This window comes from Prinia subflava, chromosome 16 (assembly GCF_021018805.1).
Source record: "Prinia subflava isolate CZ2003 ecotype Zambia chromosome 16, Cam_Psub_1.2, whole genome shotgun sequence".
NCBI lineage: Eukaryota > Metazoa > Chordata > Aves > Passeriformes > Cisticolidae > Prinia > Prinia subflava.
In genome coordinates this window covers 8,899,882-8,919,266 of record NC_086262.1, presented here as the reverse complement: position 1 = coordinate 8,919,266, position 19,385 = coordinate 8,899,882, and the positions used below count along the sequence as shown (strand labels likewise).

General features: G+C 49.4%; 1 protein-coding gene across 4 annotated transcripts in view; it reads right to left on the bottom strand.

Annotated features, from left to right (window-relative positions):
* The window catches only part of JADE2 (jade family PHD finger 2), a 72,931-nt gene that overhangs the window by 4,948 nt on the left and 48,598 nt on the right, over positions 1 to 19,385 (bottom strand). For 3 of the 4 annotated variants that reach the window (XM_063413101.1, XM_063413100.1, XM_063413102.1), the window contains 5 exons: positions 17,083 to 17,250; positions 16,466 to 16,582; positions 10,487 to 10,948; positions 5,918 to 6,035; positions 1,862 to 1,990 (listed from right to left, as the gene is read on the bottom strand). In XM_063413101.1, coding sequence (XP_063269171.1) covers positions 1,862 to 1,990; positions 5,918 to 6,035; positions 10,487 to 10,948; positions 16,466 to 16,582; positions 17,083 to 17,250 — 994 coding nt within the window. The remainder of the gene's footprint in view (positions 1 to 1,861; positions 1,991 to 5,917; positions 6,036 to 10,486; positions 10,949 to 16,465; positions 16,583 to 17,082; positions 17,251 to 19,385) is intronic. The other variant, XM_063413103.1, reaches the window with a different exon arrangement.

Genomic DNA, 19,385 nt, shown 5'->3' with positions numbered 1-19,385 from the left:
GCAAGACTTGTGCACAGACGAGGTATGACAGAAAGCAGCTGCTGCCAGGCCACCAGAAGAGCCAAGCAGCCAGCATGGTGATGGTACCACTGCCACATCTGCAGGTCTGAGAACATCTCAAAAGGTGTGGAAACTGAAGAAGAGGAGCAGAGATGAAGGCTGGAATGGAAGAAGCTGAAAAAATTCCTGATAATGATCACTGAGAGCAAGAGCTGGGCTCACTGTGGGCTGGGCTAATTGTGTCCAATTAGCAATGGGAAAAGTGCACACCTACACAGGCACAAGTAGTTTTAATCTCTGAAACAGAAACCCACGGGTTCAACATCTGAGTTTGTTTTACGGATGGAGGAAAAATGAGGTTTGACTTTGGATTTCAGGAAGAGCTTTCCTTTGAAACAGTCAGTCTAGCAACAGAGAGAGAGAGAACTGCACTCTCAGTGGCCTGGGCAGGGTGACTCACGCCCACAACGTTTGCTGGTAGCAGTGACAGCTTTACATCACCTGTGAGCAGCAACACAGGCTGTGACCCTGCACCTCCTGCAACTCACCACGGCCCTTTTGGAGAAGAAGACACCCCACCCTAACACCAGCCCAAGGCAGGGAAGGCGAAGCAGGAGCAAGGATGAACTTAGGGTACTGCATGGTACCCAAACACCGAAAAGCCCAAGTTTTGTGGGCAAGGGCACTGCCCAGTTCACCTTTCCCAGCCCATCTCTGACAACAGCAGCTCCAAGGGATGCTTCAAACCCTTCACAAAATTCAGGTTACAAGACCTTGGTGAAGCTTTGGGTCAAGCTGCCTGGTTTCCCAAGCTCACAGCCATGCAGGTTTCCTGAGAGATTCTCCAGCCTCCCTTGTTTGCTGAAATTTGCCCCAGTAAATCCAAAACTTCTTTAGCAAAGAATGGAGCAGAGACAGAATGAGTGCAAAAGCACCACTTCCAAAGGTCTTAAAAGCTCTGAGATGACTACAATGCATCACAGTCAGGTGAGCAATGTGCAAAGCAGAGCAAGGCAGGGTGGTCCAGACCGCCAGACCTCCCACAGAAACACTCTGTACCTCCTGCAGGGTTTTACAGCATCTCCAGACTGCTTGAGAGCCTCACAGGACCAGTAGTCCCCTGTTCCCTGGGACAGCTAGGCACACATGAACTCATCACCTTCTGCCTTTGCTGGTGGAGGTGGCAGCACCAGAGGAAGTCAAGCAACAACCCAATTCCATGTAAAAACCATATGCAGTTGTCAAGGACCTTGTCCAAAACGACCTTTTTGTTCTGATTCTTTTTCTTCCCCCAGTCCTGCCTGCTGCTGTAGCTGATGAGGACAAAATGGAGGTGGTTGAAGCATCTGTGGGGCCAGGCTCCTCTCCCCTTGAGCAAATTCAAGAGATGGATGTGCTTTGTGCCTGACTCCTGGATGTTCCTGCATCACTGGCACAACCAGCATGGCCAAATATGCCACGGACAGTACATGAAACCTCACAGTGCTGTACTCACCAGGGCTGCACAGCAAAGAAAGCACAGGGGAGCAGCCCTGCCATGGGGTGGGTAAGTCTGATTTTATCACCTGAAAGTGAAATCCCGCTCCAGCAGCCCATCACAGGTTTTGTAACACATTCTCCCAATCCTGGAGCTACAGGGGGGAATTTTAAATCACCTGCCCTGCCACTGAGCATGCTTCTGACCCAGTCTCTCTCGTAGGACCTGGATGATTCAGGCTGACTCTCACAAAGGAGAGTGGAAGGTGTAACTCCACCCTGTTAGGTGCAGGAGGGATCAGGAGCTGAGACTCTTAACCCTGCTCCCCAAAACAGGGAGCCTCCAGAATCACAGGTCAACTCTGCACCATAAAATCAGACTTACCCAGTTGTCCCAAAACAGTTTCGTTGACCGATTTCCTTTTCTCTGTCTTCTCAGGACTACTTTTTCTACCATCTCTTCCTTTCCTTCTTGGGTCACTTTTCTTACCCTTTGTCTTCTTCCCAGTTTGTTCTGGCATTTTTTAGAAAAAAAGGAAAACTCCGTGTGAGATGAGGCATCAGGGATGCTGCGGTGAGCAAGTTCCCCTAGGGCACACCCCGGCAGTGGGACCTGGAGCAGACCTGCAAACAACTCCAAGCCAAAGGGAGAACAAGGGCCATTCTTTGGCCAGCTGTAGGCTAAGGTCTCTACATGTTAAGAAAATCTGGATCCTGTAGGTTATAAAAAAAGGATATTTTAGCCTTGGAGAGGAGTGGCCACAGGAGCAGCCCCACTGAAGGAAGGTGACTTGCTGGAGACTCTACAGCCACAGACCTGGACCAGGACTTTGGGGTGAGGACCCACTAGGGAGTGACCCCAAATCCTGCTCAGACACTCTGCAGGAGCCATGGTGATCTACAAACTGGGCACTGTGTCACCCATCACCAAGAAGAGCATCTCCAGGAAGGGATTCAGCCAGACTGACAGAGCAAAGGTACCAGCAGTTTTAATTCCAACCTTGATTTGACCTTTTGGCAGAACTGTGCAAGAGTGAAAAACCCCAAAGTGATATAGGTACATGAAGTAGGAAAGGTGACCAGGATTGCCTATGGAAAGGTAGGATCTAACTTTTAGCTATGCAGACATTCAGCTGAAAATTAGCATTTCCTAAATGGCTCTGAACTTCTCCTGGATTTATTCCTCTTGGGTAGACAGGACAAATACCATATAAAAGTATAACTTGTATTGCCAAGTAAAATACTTCCAACAGTTTTTACTTATTCAGTTAGGCCATTCTACCCCAGAAGTCTATGCTAAAACAACTATTAATTTTCAGAGAGGGAAGGATATTGCCCTTAAACCACAATGTGGGTGGCTCATGGAAATGGAGGTAAGACAAGCAGTTTTTCAGAGTCTGGCCCATAGGCTAAACAATGATCTTAAGGAAGAAATCAGTTTATTGTGTCAGCCAGCAGCAAATCCTCAGCAGAGAGGCCATGGGGTGGACGGGTCAGAGGGAGTAACCTCAGCTCTCCCCCTGCAGCAGCAGTGGAAATGTACTGGGTGAGCAGGGGAGGGAATTTACATTGCACCTGCCCAAGTCTGAATTAACAGAGGATTTACAGTCCTGGAGTTGCCAGCCAGGAACCCCTCCTGACCTAAGGACTTACAGAAAAAAAAGAAATACAAAAGCAAATTTGGTATTTGCTACATTCTGCCAAGTAATGGGAGGAAGGCAGAGACATTTTTCACTTCGCTTACAAAATCAAAATCTAACTTTGTTTAGACAGCACAACAGGGCTAAAGAGAAACCCGAGCAGCACTTTTTGAAGAGGAACCTGTCAAAATAGTAGCCGTGTTTCAAAGCCAGACAGTGTTTACTTTCCACTCTGTGCAAGAAAAATACAGGGAAGAGACGAGGGTTCATTTTACACAGGCAGTTTTCACTGATTTTATTAAGAATCTCCTGCTTAAATGATCATTTGACAGCAGGAAAAATAAACCCCTCCTGTTCTGAGTTTTGTTTGGGAGCCAGTCCAAAAAAACCTTTGTGCCAAAACCATCTTTGGAACAACCCCAACAGATCTTGGTTGATGGCTACTGTAACAGCAGTTAAAAACTGGCCTCATCCTGGTGAAATAATGGAGCGTTCTTCCCTTCCTTTCTCCTAGGAACTCCAGGTAGGGAGAACATCCTGGTCAGGAATTGTGGGGGAGGATGCTAACAGAACCATCCCCCACTTCTAAACCAGTACGTGCTTTGTAATGCTGGAAAAGGCAGCAGTGAGTTATCCAAAGCTTTAGTTCCACTGGATGCTGAGTATCTGCAGCTCCTGGTGTGGTCACTTGGCAAGAGAACTTCTCCTGAGCTCAGGACACTCTATAGACTGATGTCAAAAGGCACTCGGGTCCCTAATGTCCCCCTGGTATGGGAAGGACCCAGATGCCCAAACCACCTGGAGATCCCAGGACCAAATTCTTGGAGCTGGGCCGTTTTCCTGGCAGCAGGGACTCAAAGGAGCTGGGTCCCAGAGGAAGCAGTCAGTCCCTGCTCAGGCTCAACCAGAAAATCCATCCCAGGAGAGACAGGCAGCTCAGCTCGGTCGGTTCAGAGAGGAGACGGAAGGTGCAAACACCAGCCAGGTAGGGCAGGAGAGAGCATCTGCATGACAAGGTCTGAAGTGATCCCTGCACACTGATCCCCACCCAAGCCACCCTCCCACTGTGCGTTTGTCTCTGATCACTCACCTTCAGGCAGAACAAACATCAGGGCAAGAGTGGCTGTGCTTTTCTCAAGTACACCCATAACATTTTTGGGAAGGGCAATTGCACAGCACCAGCACTGGGCAGTGCAGACAACCGCAAAACAACATCAGCAGAGCCCCAACACAGCTCCCCAACACTGGCTGCCATCTGCACCCCACTGGTGAGGCTCCCAGCTCACCTATACCAGCTCTACCTGGGAGGAATCCAGCTCCCATTCCACTGCTGCATCAGAGAGAGGGTTGGACATGTACCCCAAGGCATTTTGGGGAACACAGGTCCCCAAGAGCATTTCCAGCTATCTAACACCTTGACTGCAAGAGAAGTGAGCTTAAAAACTCATCCTGGCAAACTAGACTGTGCCCATCTCCTTCTGAGAGCTGCAAACACTGGGCTGGGTTTGCCCAGGTGAACTGAAGAGCATCCTGAAGTCCCCTGTGATGCCTCCAAAATCCACAGAAGCTGGCAGTGACAGCACATGGCAGGTGGTGCCCCTGGCAGGGACGCTGCTGCCTGGGGCAGTGGTGGGGGTGCAGCTCAGGAATAACATGTCCATAATACCCTGGGTGCCAGGGAATGGATGTGCAGTGTGGGGTCTCCAGCTGGTGGGAACACCATTTGTGTGTGTTCAGGTGGGTGAGCTGTACCTCTGGCCCTGTAAGGATGTGCAGAGCAACACAGAGTGTGACAGGACTGGGACTGACAGCACCCACATCACCCCAGAGCACACCCCGGGGCCCCAGCCACTCCTGTGCCCCACTGCTGCCTGGCTTTGCCTATCAAGAGGAATTTGCATGGGCCGGAGTCACAGGCACCTCAACACACACATTCCTCAGCCTCCAAAACTTCAGTCAAAGGAGACTTTTGTCAAGGAAAGCTCAGCCCAGACAGTTCCTGAAGAAACCCCAACCATGTGATGGTTTCAAACACAACTCCAAAGCCACAAACACAACAACCGTCGGAAGCAGCTGCCAAAGCACCAGATGCTGCTGCTGGAAAAACTCTTCTGCAGCCACGGGGTCTGCTCTGCCCTGCCACCAGAGGCAAAGGAGGAGAAGAAGGAGGGAGCAGGAGCTGTGGGCTCCTGCTCTGCTTGTGCGAAAGGAAAAAAAAAGTAGGACAAAAGGAAACCAGCTTTATTTCAGCTCCTTAATAAAAGTTGGCAGAGGTTTTGCAGTCAGCAGCATGATCTCCACTAATGGGTATGTGAAGCAGGGAGCTGCAGCTGACCACAGCTAAAGGAGCTGGTCTCCTGGAGCAACAGCTTAACCCTTGATTCTTTCAGAATGCTCAAAGGCATCTGCAAAGAGCCTGAGGCAGGGCTCCCATCATGTGCCAGGGAGCCAGCTGCAGAGCAGCCCCGTGCCCAGGATGTGCCATCCCCTCCCAAGCAGTCCCAGCTCACAAAAGTCACCAAATACTGTCTTAGCATCCCCATCTAAACAAATGCTTAGTCCTTCTGACTGATTTCTGGGAAGGGGAGGATCAAGAGGGATCTGTGAAAACAAATAGTTCCAGCACTCCAGTCACCCAGAGTCTGGCTTCATTGAGCGTTTCTGAGTCAATATATGAACTGTGCCAAAATAACATATCAGGGGAAGGGGGCAGCTCTGGCTTCCCTGGTGAGGGGAGCTGGGGCACACAGCTTGGCTTCAGTGGGGACAGCGTCTGTGAGAACGAGCTCTGTGGTACTGACCTGGGTAAAGATCTTTCTCAATAAGCTTCATCTGGAGATGGAAGATCTGCTCCTGCAGTTTACAAATGGTGTGTTTCATTTTCTCCCGTCTGGTCACCATGTAACAGAGATTTCTAACCTACAGAAACACAAGAAACAGTGTCTGGTTTAGGCAGGGTCAAAGCAGGTCCCCTGAAGTTGTGTTGCTGCTCCTGCTGCCCAGGGAAATCTCCACTCCCTGGGATTCCATCCTTTTCACCTCACTATCTGTGCTGCACGCCTACCACAGCCCTTTGGGTGAGCCAGGGATAGCAGTGAGGGCTCTTGATCCAAACTGTGTGATACATATGGGAAAAACCATGCAGTGAGTAATTCCAAGCCTGAACATCTCTGTCCTGGCTCCAACTGCCAGGACCCCACGGTGGGCAAGGAAGGCTGGCTGGCTTCTCCAGCATGGGCACTGAAGTCTGGGAAAGGAAGATCCTGTAGAAGCAGCATTATAACAAGGACATGCAAAGGTCCAGCACCAACCATCTGAGCATCCTGCTGAGTCCTTGGCCCAGCAGCTGCATCATGCACGTGTCCTGTTCACACCTGACATGGCCACCTGCATAAAAAAATGCTGAATTCTTCACTGGCTGAAGCAGCTTGGTGCCCTGAGTCAATGCACCAGTTCTCATCCACAAACTGCACCTTTTGCAGGGAGGGATAAACCCTCTTCCCACAGCCAGTGCAGGAAAGGGCTGAGCTGGGTTGGGGATGTCAGAGCCTCACAGAATTGCCCTAAAGCAGATACCAGGAAAAAGCATAGAAAATACAGCAAAATACCCTGGTGATGCTGACCCAGGTCAGCAGCTGGAGCAGCTCCCTACCTCTAGTCTGGCCCCTCCATATGGTTATTCACACTTGCTCCACATCTACCTGCAAATCACTGGTGCATTTTGTCCAGTTCAAGAACTTTCATTAACCATGGCAGTGGGGTTGGAAGAACATGATCTTTTAAGGTCCCTTCCAACTCAACCCAACACAACCCATTTTATGATTATGTGAAGCTCTAAACACAAACATCAAAGCACAAAATATAACTGCTCACATGAGCCAGTGCAGCAGCAGCAGCTAAACCCTGTTGCTGATAAACACCCCCAGTAGCACAAGATGACAGAGCTATTGCTGATAACTCCTGGCAACTGGCACTTGATGAGTTTCAGTGCCATGCTTTTGCCAGCCCCACGAAGGGTGGCTGCAGAGCCAGGCTCTGGCACTGCTGCCACAGTGGACATCAAGGCTTTTGGAGCAAGCAGAAGCTTTCAGCTGCAGAGCAGAAAATGCTAATGGCAGCTAACAGGATTTGACAGCATTTACTCAGCTTTCTGATGCTCTGAAAGAGCAAAGCTGCCTGTAATAAGGTAAGGAGGAGGTGGCCTGAATAAAGGAACATGCACATGGGTATGTCCACACTCATGTGTGACCCTGATGTCTTCAATCCCTCCCCCTCCTCATGCTCACACCCTTCTCTGCAGAGAATACTTCCAGGCTTGGGGCACTGTCCCAGTGTGGCAGGAGCCTTTGTGCCTCTCACAATGACAGAGCAAGCCAGGACACGGTCCCACGCTTACCTTGTATCAACCACCAAAGGCTTGAGGGCAGCAGGACAACTGCAGCCAACCCCTAATACTGTCTCACTTGAGGACAATTTGGGAATGTTTAGAAAAAAAGGAGAAAAAGCTGCTCTTTTGTTGTTGTTGTTATTGCTGAATCCCCTAGCTATAAATACAAGGCGGGGAGTTATATAGCGTAATTTACTATGTTCTCTTTTTTTCTTTCTTTTCTGGATTGAAGAAAACATCAAACTATTTCTTTATGAAGAAAACAACTGCTTCTGGCAAACTGAATCTCCAAGAGTCTGGCCGCATCTCTTCTCTATGATTTGATATTCCTGGAAGAAAACATTACTTTAGCTTTGCTTAGAGACTGCTGGTATTTACCCACACACAGCTCAACACTACCCAGTACTGCTTCCCCAAGCCAAGTTTAGATGCTGGTGTGAAAGCCTGGAAACCACAGCTTTTTGTTAAAGCTAACTTAAACACCCAGTCTTTGGAAAAAGCTTTTTTAAAAAGGCAAAGAGGGTTAAAAAAGGCCAAAAATAAAGTGGAGGGGGGGACTGCATTAGGACTCCCAGGTAATACCAGGTAATAGCTTTAATTTGCTGACACTGTGAAGTGCAGAAATGTCAGGGATTAAGAAATGACAGAGGGAACCACCATCACTCTGGCTGTTGCCATGTCATCTGCTCTCTGCTTCTGCCTGCCCAACTCCTGGATCCCTATGCCATTATCAGCCTCAAAGTCACTTCTGCCAGATTAATTGCTGAAACTGCTAAAATGTCCTGTGGACACTCTCTGAAAACCTTCAGAGCCTTCCAGGCTGCTCATCTCTGGTCCCAATTTGATGTGATTCCTCACTATTTGCAAGTGAAACAGGGTGGCTGTGACCTGCCAGGTGCAGGATCAGATACCTGGGATGCTCTGCCCACAATTGGATTTAAACCCCTATTACCCATCTGAGCACTGGACTTTGATCTGGCTGGTGTTTATTGTTCCATTCTTGGAAGCAGAACAAACAAACAGCTCTTCCAGGGCCAGGCAGTGAAACCTGGCAGGGAGCTGCTAAGCAGAGGCTGAATGCTGATGGGCACACCCCAAAAAGCCTGAAGGCAACTCTGGAAAATGAGAAATCTGGTAAAACACGTAGTTTTGACACAAAGAAATCAAAGAGAAGCTGCCGTGAGCAAAGTGTGGTACCCAGGGATGGACAGTGGTTCAGTGCAGCTGGAAAAGCCAAGTTGGGAACAAGCAGCAGGAGGCAAAGCAGCCTGGTTTAGATTTATAATATAGAGCAGATGAGGGGAAAAAGTGAGTTGAACTTGTCACCCTGGATCAGGCAGATGCAGCCTGTTGCTGGAGACCCACTAATGGTGGCATCAGCCCAACACAGAGATGGAAATGTGGTAAGCAAAGGCAGGAACAAAGGGGGTCAGACTGGCAGAGGGATGGCAATGATGACTACAGGGGTGAAGGCCCACAGGATCACAGAAAAGAGACCAGTAGGTTCAAACCCAACTATTTTTACACATAAGGCTCTCGGGCTCCAAGATCCACATAGGACATGGGTGCAGCACAGGACCAGGGCAGGCTGGTCCAAAGCTGAGCCCCCACTTGGACATGAACACAGAGCCCACCCACACTGCCTTTCTCCCCAAAGGTTCAGTTATGCCACAGACCCACAGCAGCTTGGAGAGAGGGTGCAGGGGCAGCATCCCCACCTGCACCCTCTCCTCCCAGGGAACAGCACATCACCTACAGCACCCTCAGCCCCTGCTCAGGGAACCACAGCACCACATCCACCAGGTCAGTGCAATGCTGTTTTCTGCTTTCCTTCTTCGTTGCTCCTAGAGACTCCCTAAGTCCTTCCATGGCTTTTGCACCATGAGTGGGTGGACTAACAGGGACCTGGGCAAGGGCAATGGATTCACCCCTCTGGCAGAAACGGGAGAGAGGAGACCAGGCAGGCCTTGGGTCTTAAGCAAAGGAGGAGGAGGAGCTTGGGCTGTGCATGCAAAGCCAAGCTCAGCATCCCTGTCCCACTGCTGCAGTGTGCTACACCCATGTGCCTCCCCAGCAACAGCATTACTGCACCTGTCCCCTCTGTGCCATCTCACCCCAGCTTCTGTGTGCTTATTCTTCTCCTGTGCTTCTTTCTCTCGCTGCTTCTTACCTTTACCATTGCTCCTCCTCTCCAGCCTCTGCCCCATCCCTGCTCCTGCCCTCCGTGCAGCCATGACAGCCAAATCCACAGGCAGCTGCACGGTGTGGCAGCAAGCCCAGCCCAGGGAGCTCTGGCACCACTTAGGCACTGCTGCTCCACCAATGCTCCTCTCACCCAAAAAGCTGCTGTGGAGGCTGCTGCTTCCTCTGCTGTGGTTGGGAGGATTCAAGGATGTCCTGCATCACTGGGAGCTGCAAATGCCTGCATCCTCTGCCCTCATCCTCTGTCTGCATCCTCTGGCCTGGCTCTGCCTCCACCAGCAGCTCCCTGAGGAGCTGACCCACTTTTGGTTGCAGCAGGGCAGGGGATGCCCAGTCCCACTGGCCCTGCTCTCACTCTGCCTTTCACTCATCTTTGATGTTTAATGTAAGTAAATAATGATGTGTTCTCCCAAGCCTTGCTGCTGCAAAGCATCTGAGGGGCAACACAGGATAATTCTGTGGTTTGAAACTGTTTGGGCACAGTGGACATAAGCTGCAGCATCATCTGCCTCTCATCCACCCAGCCCTGCCAAGGCACCTCTCCCTGCAGACATTTGTTCTTTTGAACCCCTGGCTGAGACCAACATTAACTTATTCCATCAATGTCAGTGTTTTGGCAGTGATCATGTACACACATCGAGCACTGCTGTGTTTCTGAATGAAGATGAAAGAACAAAACTGTCAGGGGAGTCAAAGTGAGTCAGGGGGAACAGGGCTTGTGCTGTCTGTGGGTGCCAGCAGCCCTGATACAGTACACCACTGAAGGAGGAGCTGTACTCACCCTCTCCAGGTCTTGCCTGAGGTGCATGAAGAGCTTTAAGCGTCGGTAGAGAACATCCTGCTCCTGCTGAGCCAAGTTGTCCACTTCATCCGTTTTTGGTGTCAGCAGAGGTTTGTTGGAGTTTGCTTTCCTCTTCAGCTTCCAGTACTGGTAGACAAAATCCACCAGTGATTCACTTAAGTCAAGGTTCTCTGCCACCTCTGAAGGCTTCACGAGCTCATAGAAGTCCTCCTCCAGCTGCTGGAGCTTCTGCTTCCGCAGCGTGACCTTCTCCAAGTCCAGCTGGGCTTGGTCAGGCTCTGTCCGTGCCTCCTCGGGCAGCTTGGTGGCCCCGGTGCTGTGCTCAAGGCAGAAGGACTTGAACTTCACTTCGTCGTTGTCTGCAAGGATAGTCCGCATGTCGAGGTTGTGGTCGAAGGCGCAGGTGACGTGGAATGCGGTGACACAGGCGGGCATGGAGCACTGCGGGACAAGGACAGGGCTCAGGGCAAGCCACCCCTGCTGAGGGGACACTCACCAACCCCACAGGCAACAAGGAAATGCCACAAACCCAGGGACACCATCAGGGTGACACCTGCCACCAAGTGATGGATGCTCCACGGCAGGAATTCCTGATGGAGGAGCGCCTGTACTGCCCCAGTCGCAGAGACCCAAGGGCCCAACACCACAAACACAAGAAGAAGAACCCCAGGGTTCAAGAGGTGGAATCTTCCCACCTGACCACCTTTAATCCACCTCTGTAATGGGCCCTGCTCATCTCTCACCTACCGCAATCAGAAGCTTCCAATGGTTCTTCCAACAAGACATGTCAAAAGCCAAACAACAGCACACACCACTGGGATGCTCCAAGACTGTCACTGGATTTCTCCTGATGGAGAAATGCTCACCTGTATTTCACCCTCAAGCTACTCCCTCTTTGTTACCACATTTAAAGCCAGTAAGCCATTTTTACTGGAAGCATACAGAACATGGCAAGGTTTAGGAGTGAAAACAGGACCAAAGAAGCAGCCAATGCCCTAAATGCCTTCCTCCTCAGGAAATTACACAGCCTCTAACTCGCTCCATTCAAAAAGAAAGAAAAATTCAGCTGGAGCAACACATCACAAAATGAATGCTTTAGAACATGTACAGTGGCTACAATGTTGTCAAACTTGCATCAGATCAATTTTGTAATGATTTTCCTAACTTACCTCAGGGTTAAGTTACTTTGGATCCCACAGGCCACAAATCTCAGCCTGGTGTCCCACAGAGGAACTCCCAGTGCTGTGCCCGTGTCCACGTCAGCACCTTCTCCCCCTCCACTCATTAACTGTTTTTAATGGCTTGGAGTGTCAGGTAATTATTTCAACCATAACCCATAAGACATTAGTCTATTCCAGCTGCTAATGAACAGTTAAATTGCAATAATGAGACATTTTAAGTGGACTATTACTGTAGGCACTACTTTGGCTTAATAGAAGAATTTTTCTTGTGGGGGATGAAGATGCACTTGTGGCCTGAAGGACCAGGTGGAGGAATGTGAAATTGCCTGAATGCTGATGGCAAACCCTTTAGTTTTCCTGGGGCTCTGCTGCACCTTAATTCTCAAAAAGAAAAATATATTCCGATAGTAGCTGAGGAATAGCAGTTACATCTTTTTATCATCATCCCATCCATCAGCCCTGAATTCTGCCCAGGCACCTGGGGGCAAACTTTTGACGTTGCCGCTTTTAGATATTTTCCTTTGACTTTTTCTATGAGTCTGCTGGTGCTCAAGAAGCTGCCAGGACCAAAAAAAGCATAGGAAAGCATTGTCCAAATCCTTCACTTCCAGAGCTCTCCAGGCCCTGCTCCAAAGCCTCAGAGAGCAGTGGGAAGAGCTGGATGCAGCTCTGGTTTACCAGCATGGCTCTGGGCAGCAATGCTGGGCACTAACTCCAGCAGGCACCACAAGCAAGTGGATTATGAACTCCAACACTGTGTTCATCCTGTTTAGAAATGGTCATTTGGTCGTAATTTCAGTCTGAAATTGCTCACAAAAATATCTGGTAACTTGCAAAACTCAACTCCTTCTGCTATGCTGCTGGCACTCACTTGGAGCCTGGCACTGTGAGGGACCCACTGATGCTCCCTGTGCCAGTCCAGGGCACTCACCAGCACAGCAGGCAGAGGGTGCCAGCCCTGCCACCCAGGCCATCCCCTGGGACAAGCCCTGTCACAGCCACACACACAACTGAAGCACCAGCTCCCTTCTCAAGTATTTATTTTTGGCAATGAAGGAGGGACAGAGGGAGCCCAGCCTGACTTGCAGCTTCCAGATTTACTCAGGGCAGTCACTATATCACACGCTGGCTTTGAAAGCACACGCAGTGCTGTCCCTTCCCTTCTGTTTCTGCCATCAGTGCTAAAAACAGCACTAACAACACGCCCATGTCTTCTGCCAGGACAGTGTCTTGCTAACAGGAATGACCACCACTCCACCTTAGGAATAAAACAAATCCAGTGACACTCATCCTGGATCTCTCTACTCCAACAGATGGCAAGCAGCACTTGTCAGAAGCTGTGCCCAAAATGCAAACAGAAAATAATTAGGCAGCTCAGCTGACAGGGCGACAAAGAAAGATACCTGGTCGGCCACAGCCACTGAGGGACCCTGGATAAACGAACAATAAAAACATATTGATCCATCCCGGAATGGTGCTGGAATGAAGCCACTTGTGGCAGGAGGGAGAGCTCTGCCACACAGAATAAACAAGGCTGAAAAGACTGGAGCAATCCCCGCTTCATTATCGATTGTGCTTCATTATCTTACAGCACCTTTCATTCAAGGATTTCAGCACACTTTGCTTATCCAGGCAAATCCATTCCCAAACAAAATGTGTGAGAGAGAGGGTAAAAACTGCCCCAGAGATTTAACGTGGGCTCCTAATCAGTCCTAAAATTATTCCTACTGGGAAGAAACAGAGAGATGATTTTAGCTGCCAAGGACATTCAGACAGAAGTTTAGCAGCTTGCAGCAGTGCTCTGCTGCAGTTTGGGGCTGAGGGGAAGGAAGCGGCTCCTCCACCAGACCTGCAAGGGGAGCTCAGGAAGGAAAAATTAATTACCGGTGCTGAACACCGGCCAAGCCATCAGACACAACACTGCTGCATCCTTCAAAACTACCATGTGATTTTTCGTGACCACAGATGGTCTGGAGCCTGGTAGAGCTTCTCAGCTGAAAAAGGCAATTTCAGCCTCACAGACTCCTCGGAGGAAGCGAGGCAGAGGATGGACGGGACTGGGGCAGCACGGGAAACACACTCTGCTCTTATCCCTGATGCCACATGCTGCCTTTCAGGCAGAAGACAGCTTTGGGAACCACCAGTTATCCCAATGGATGAGGACCAGTGGCACTGCTTGCTTAACAGGAGTGGGTGGCAGTGGGCAGAGAAGTGATGATGAATGGGGGAGTGATGGAGGACATTTCCAAGGGCTTTTTCTCCTAAAAGTGACAACAAAAAGGAAGCTGGAAGATGATGACAGCAGAAGATTGTGCCCTTTGGAGAAGCTTGCCAGCAACTAAGATAGCCCTGGCATTCTGTGCTGCCTCGTTGAGCTCTTCCAGTCGCTCTGACAAGCACGGAGGAGGGAGCAGAGTCCCAAAAAAGCATGGTCAGGACTCAGGCTGCACCAGAGCCCGGCTCCTGGCACTCTCTTTTCCATCTCAGAAATGCAAACAAGAAAATTCCTCCTGCATTCTGAGCTCTCTGGCATCTCCTGATGTCTGACCACAAGAACCACCATGAAGTAATGACTTCCCCTAACAGGAGTCAGGCAAAGGGTGTCTCCAGAGCTGCATCCTGCACAGCATCCAGTAGTTCAGGCTCTGCTATGGTCACACCAAGTTACAGCAGGCTCACAGCTCTGTACTAGAAAGGGGTTGAGTTATGTGCAGCAGCAAGGGCAAAGGCATGGACAGCAGTGGGGAGCCTTTCCTCAGGCTTCTCTGAGTTTCTTTCCCTTTTGATGGTCAAATTTGGATGGGCAAAACCACCTCCACACACAGAGGTCCCTACAAAGACTTCTCGTGTTTGTCTCTGCAAATGTGGCTGAGGTGGGTGTTTTCTCAAGCTGCAGTGCTGTCTCTGACATGCCCTGCTGGGATGACACTCTCCTACTCCTCCAGCCTGCCTCCCAGATTCTGTCTTCATAAAACCCTCTTGGCCACGTGGAAAATCCCCTCCTGGAAGCAACTTCCTTCCTTCTGCAGACCTGCCCACCTGCAGCACCTGACTGCTGCTGCCAGGAACAAACATCCAGATTTTACAGAAAACAACATCCTCCTTTCAGAGCTGGGTCACAAACCCAAAATTCTGACAAGGGTATAAACACCTGTATAAACAGGCACTAGCAAAAATGCACTCCATAAAATATGCTCCATAAAATATGCTCCATAAAATATGCTCCATAAACATAAGCTTTCAAAACAGAGCTCTGTACCATGGATGAGTAAGCGTATTTGTTTACCTATGGGTGTTAATTTACCCCATAAATCCTTAAATAAAGGCACTGGCTGCTTTTTTTTCACTTCTCCCCCTTTTCCTTGAAGCAAAACCATCCTGCACATGGCAGGGTGGCCTCAGCAAATGCTCCAGTGGCAATCTCATGAAGACTTACAAACCATGAGCTGCCAGCACATGAGGCAGCAAGGCTCCTGTATCATCTCAGGTCACCTTAAATGCAAATCCATTCAGTCCCTGGGATCTCACAGCTCCCATGTCATGATGGCACTAAGAGGATGAAGCCTGAGAGACACTGAATTCTTTTTGATGCTGCCAAGCCTGTTTGCTTCCTTCCCTGCCCCTCTGTTCTTTGAAAGCAGTTGCCATTCTGACACAGTATCTCCATCTGGCAGGGTGAATAAGCACCCAGAGCCATCAAAAAAACGAGTCAATGCGACAGATTTAAAGAAGTATTGTGAGATTTCATTTCAAACTATGGGGATTACTTTTAAATAGCTGCCTTTAAAGTATTAAACCCAAGATGACAGCACAAACACAGCAGAGCCTGCAGAGCTCCTATCCCTGCTGTCCTTCTGCCACCAGCCAGCAGCTCCTGGTCCATAGTCACTGCTGCAAACACTGACCTCCACTGAGCAGCTCCTGCTGAGGTACCCGGGCTGATCACTTGGAATTGGGACACATTTCTAAATTTCTCTCCATTTTTCAAAGCTTAATGGCTATTCTCTGGGATCACCAGGACATCACACTGGCCAAGTAGGTGGAAGGAGAGGGAATCATGGGGTTCAGCAGGGCTCCCCAAATGCCCTTATACCAAGAGTGCTGCATTTTGGATGGGAGCTACTGCTCTGCTCCCCAAGAACAGAGATCATGGTGTGGGCAGCTGTGTCCCACTTTTGCAATAGAAAAGCCTGGAGATTCCTGCTTTCTATCTAAAAGAGAATGTCTGTCTCTCCTGTTGTGGGGAAGGCAGGCAATCAGGTATCTGCAGGGGTTTGCTTAGGTGTGGCAAAACAGAAAATATGGAAATGTAACACACGGTAATGTAATACACTTTATTTCCAAGCCAGCAGGTCAGTGAGGACTATCCAACCCTGGTGCACCCTGCTAGCCCCACAACTGGAAGGCTGACCCCCTGAGGTTGTGAGATACTTGCCTTATGTAGCCCATGAGCATCTCACTTTCCTGGCAGCCTCACAAAGCCCTTCTCCTGGAGGTTCCTGATCTAAACCAAGGTCATTTGCAGTCCCAGTAATTAGTGTCACTACAGCAACACCACTGTGTTATGCAAAGAAAGTTAATTTTGATTTCTAGCACTCAGTGCATGAAATGATTGCAAACAACATCTGATGATGCCTGACAGGCTCTTGTCATTAGGTTTACCCAGAACAGAAATCAGCATCATTCAGACCATGTCCTTCAGCATGTCAAGACTCTCCAGTGGCTAATAGAGGTACAACCACAGAGGTGTGAGCTCCTTCAGTGCCAAGTTACATACCTGAATGCACGTCCCAGTGCACTCCTTGCAGAGGCTGCAGGACAAAGCCCATCTGCTTGCTGGGATATGTGAGATCTTCGTAATGGGTTCCATTTTTTCAGGACATCCAATGCTAACCTGGCCACAAGATAGAAGACAAGTTGTAAATATTGCCTAGGGTCACAAATCTACAAGAGGGTGTCTGTGTCAGTCTGAATGAGGGATGGATTATATTTCTTATTCTTCAGGGTCAGTTTTAATTTGGAAAAAAACCCAGACCCCCAAAACCAGAAACAAATCTGACAGAGAAGGAAAAATTTATGTTGTTTTTTCCTCTGCATTAATTCCTCATCTGAGGTGTTATCTCAGATGGGCATATGAAATTAGCTTCTTTGCTCAAAGGTATGCCCCCCACCTCTGTGGCCTTGTGCCCCAATTCTCTGCCCTCCCTTAACAGGGTGCCCCTTGGCTGCTAATTAAACACACGGCGTGATAACTGCCTGGCACCGTGGCTCTGGCACAGCCTGACGAGCCAAACTGCATTTGTTATTTCCACCGTTAACAAACACCCTGGGCCAAGACCTGAAAGCAGGACTGTGCCCACCCACGTGTCAGGAGGAGGCTGGAAAACATCTCACTTCAGGAATCCATAAGGCACAGCTAACGTGGACCCATTTCGTCCCGCTCCGCGTGGGCTTCAGCGCTCCGCCCCTCTTGGGGCACAGCAGACACTTGGGCTGCACGCCCAGGGCGCAGGTCCGACACAGCCAGCTCCCGATGGGCACCTTCAGGATGCCATAGCACGCCTGGGGGGACACGAGGGACGAGGGTAAATCCAGCAGCCCTGCACCAGCATCCTCCCAGAGCTCCTCCATCCCTCCCTCCTTCCTCACTGCCGCCACACCACGATAAACAGCAGGCTCAAGGCAGCACCAAAGCCACAGACACGGAGATGAAGCTCTGCCTTATTACCTTCCCTGTTTTCACATTAATGCTCACAGTGCATCAGTGTGTCCTGGCTTTTAACTAAAAGCTAAGTAAAAAAACTGCTGTTCATCAGGGCAAACACCAGCCTGGCCCCAGTCTCGGGGTGGGTAGAGCCCCCAGCAGCAGCAGCTCTGCAGTGCAGACATCTGCCCACTCATGCCCTGCCTGCTCCTGACCCATGATGACCTGGAAAAGTAGGAAATGCTGGGCAGAGAAATCTTCTGAGGTCACTGAGGGCTGAAAAGCCACAAGCCCATGATTGAGAAAGCTGACCACACTGGTTACAGACCCAGCACAGCCCAAAAGGGAAGCAAAAATAACTACGGAAAGGTAGAAAGGGGAAGCCAATACTCATGAATGTAAATGAGATGGGAGGAACCAAAAAGGATAATAAATCTTGAGGATGACACATCTAAAGGGGGCACAGACAAGTCTCCAGCCAAGAGAGTGAGAACTGAAGGACTCAGGCTGCCCGTGGAGCTCCCTGACCTGCTGTGGTAACACAGGACACTGAGAAGCCAAAGTGTTTCAAAAATATTTAATTTCTGTACTTGGAGAAGAGCCAAATGATAAGCTATATCACATAATGAGAAATACTTTCCACTTTGACCATAATTTATGACATAATTTATGTATTGGACAGCTACTACTAAAACTAGATAGTTTTGAGCTTGCAGGTCCTGATCATTCACACTTAAAGGGTTTTCAGAGGGCAACGCACTGCCTTGGGCACCAACACAGGGCTGTGTCCCTATTTAAAGCAAGCAGATGTAATTAATTCTACATCTGGCTGCTGTGACATCCCTGCAGAAGACAAGCAGCCAGGGCTGACAAGGACCCCAGCACTGGTGGCTGCAAACTGAGCCCAGGCATTTGTCAGCTCCACTTTTTGAAGTTTACCCCCCAAAAAGAAAACTTTTTTTTCCTGCTGCTGCAGGTCATTGTCACCACAAGTGACAGTGCTGTGGGTGGGGACAGGAACAGAGGGGGCACATGGAGATGTGTGAGCATGGCAGAAGTACACCATCAGTCTTTACTGGCCCAGAACAGACTAACATGACTTTAAGTTGCCCCAAATCAAAAATTGACTCTGATAGTGGTTTCCAAGAGGCAAAAGCCACTCTGTGAACAGATTATTGGGATAACAAGGAATTAAGAGATGAAACATTATTGCTACATGGTTCGAAGAGACTTAACTGTGTGTTTCACAGTGCCTCCAAATCTGACAGATAAATCATTTCTGGAACACAGTTTCATAAAACATGTGATTTAGTACCAGTCAAGGATCAGCCTGATATGTACTAGCAGCAGAATGAACTGGCAGACTCATCTCAAAATCCAGGGGAAAGCAGAAATTATGACCAAGTGCCCATCTCTAGCATCTCTTGGATCTTTGTTATTTATTTCTAGTGATTTTAGTGCAGCTGAAGGTGCAATTCTGCTCCTGAGAAGCAAATACAGGGCTTCTGTCCCAGACAAGGAGCAGCTCTAGAAACAAGGTGCATTATCAGCTAAACACACTCTTCCAGGTCCAGCACCAGGCAGAAGGTGCTCCAGAAACATGAAGCCAGAGGAATGCTGAACAGGAGCAGCACAGCTATTTTTATAGCTGCATCTATCTGGGGTGCAACATCACTGAGAACGAGATGGCAAAAACTGGGGAGGATGCCAAGCCATAGCCAAGCTTGGTGTGGTCCACGGAACAGAGGGAGTGTTCAGCCCTGTGCCCACACCAGGGAAAGGGAATTCAGTGATGACAGGCCCATGGCATGGTGGCTGGGAACTGAAGGTGGATCATTCCCATGCTAAACAGAAGTGTGATGTTGTCACTGTGAGTGCAAGGAGCTGTGATTTAGCAGTGGGACATGGTTCCACCTCGCTGACAATTTTAAAAGGACAACTGCATGTGCTTTCTGAAAGCTTCCCTTCACAGGAATTGATTCATAACAAGCCT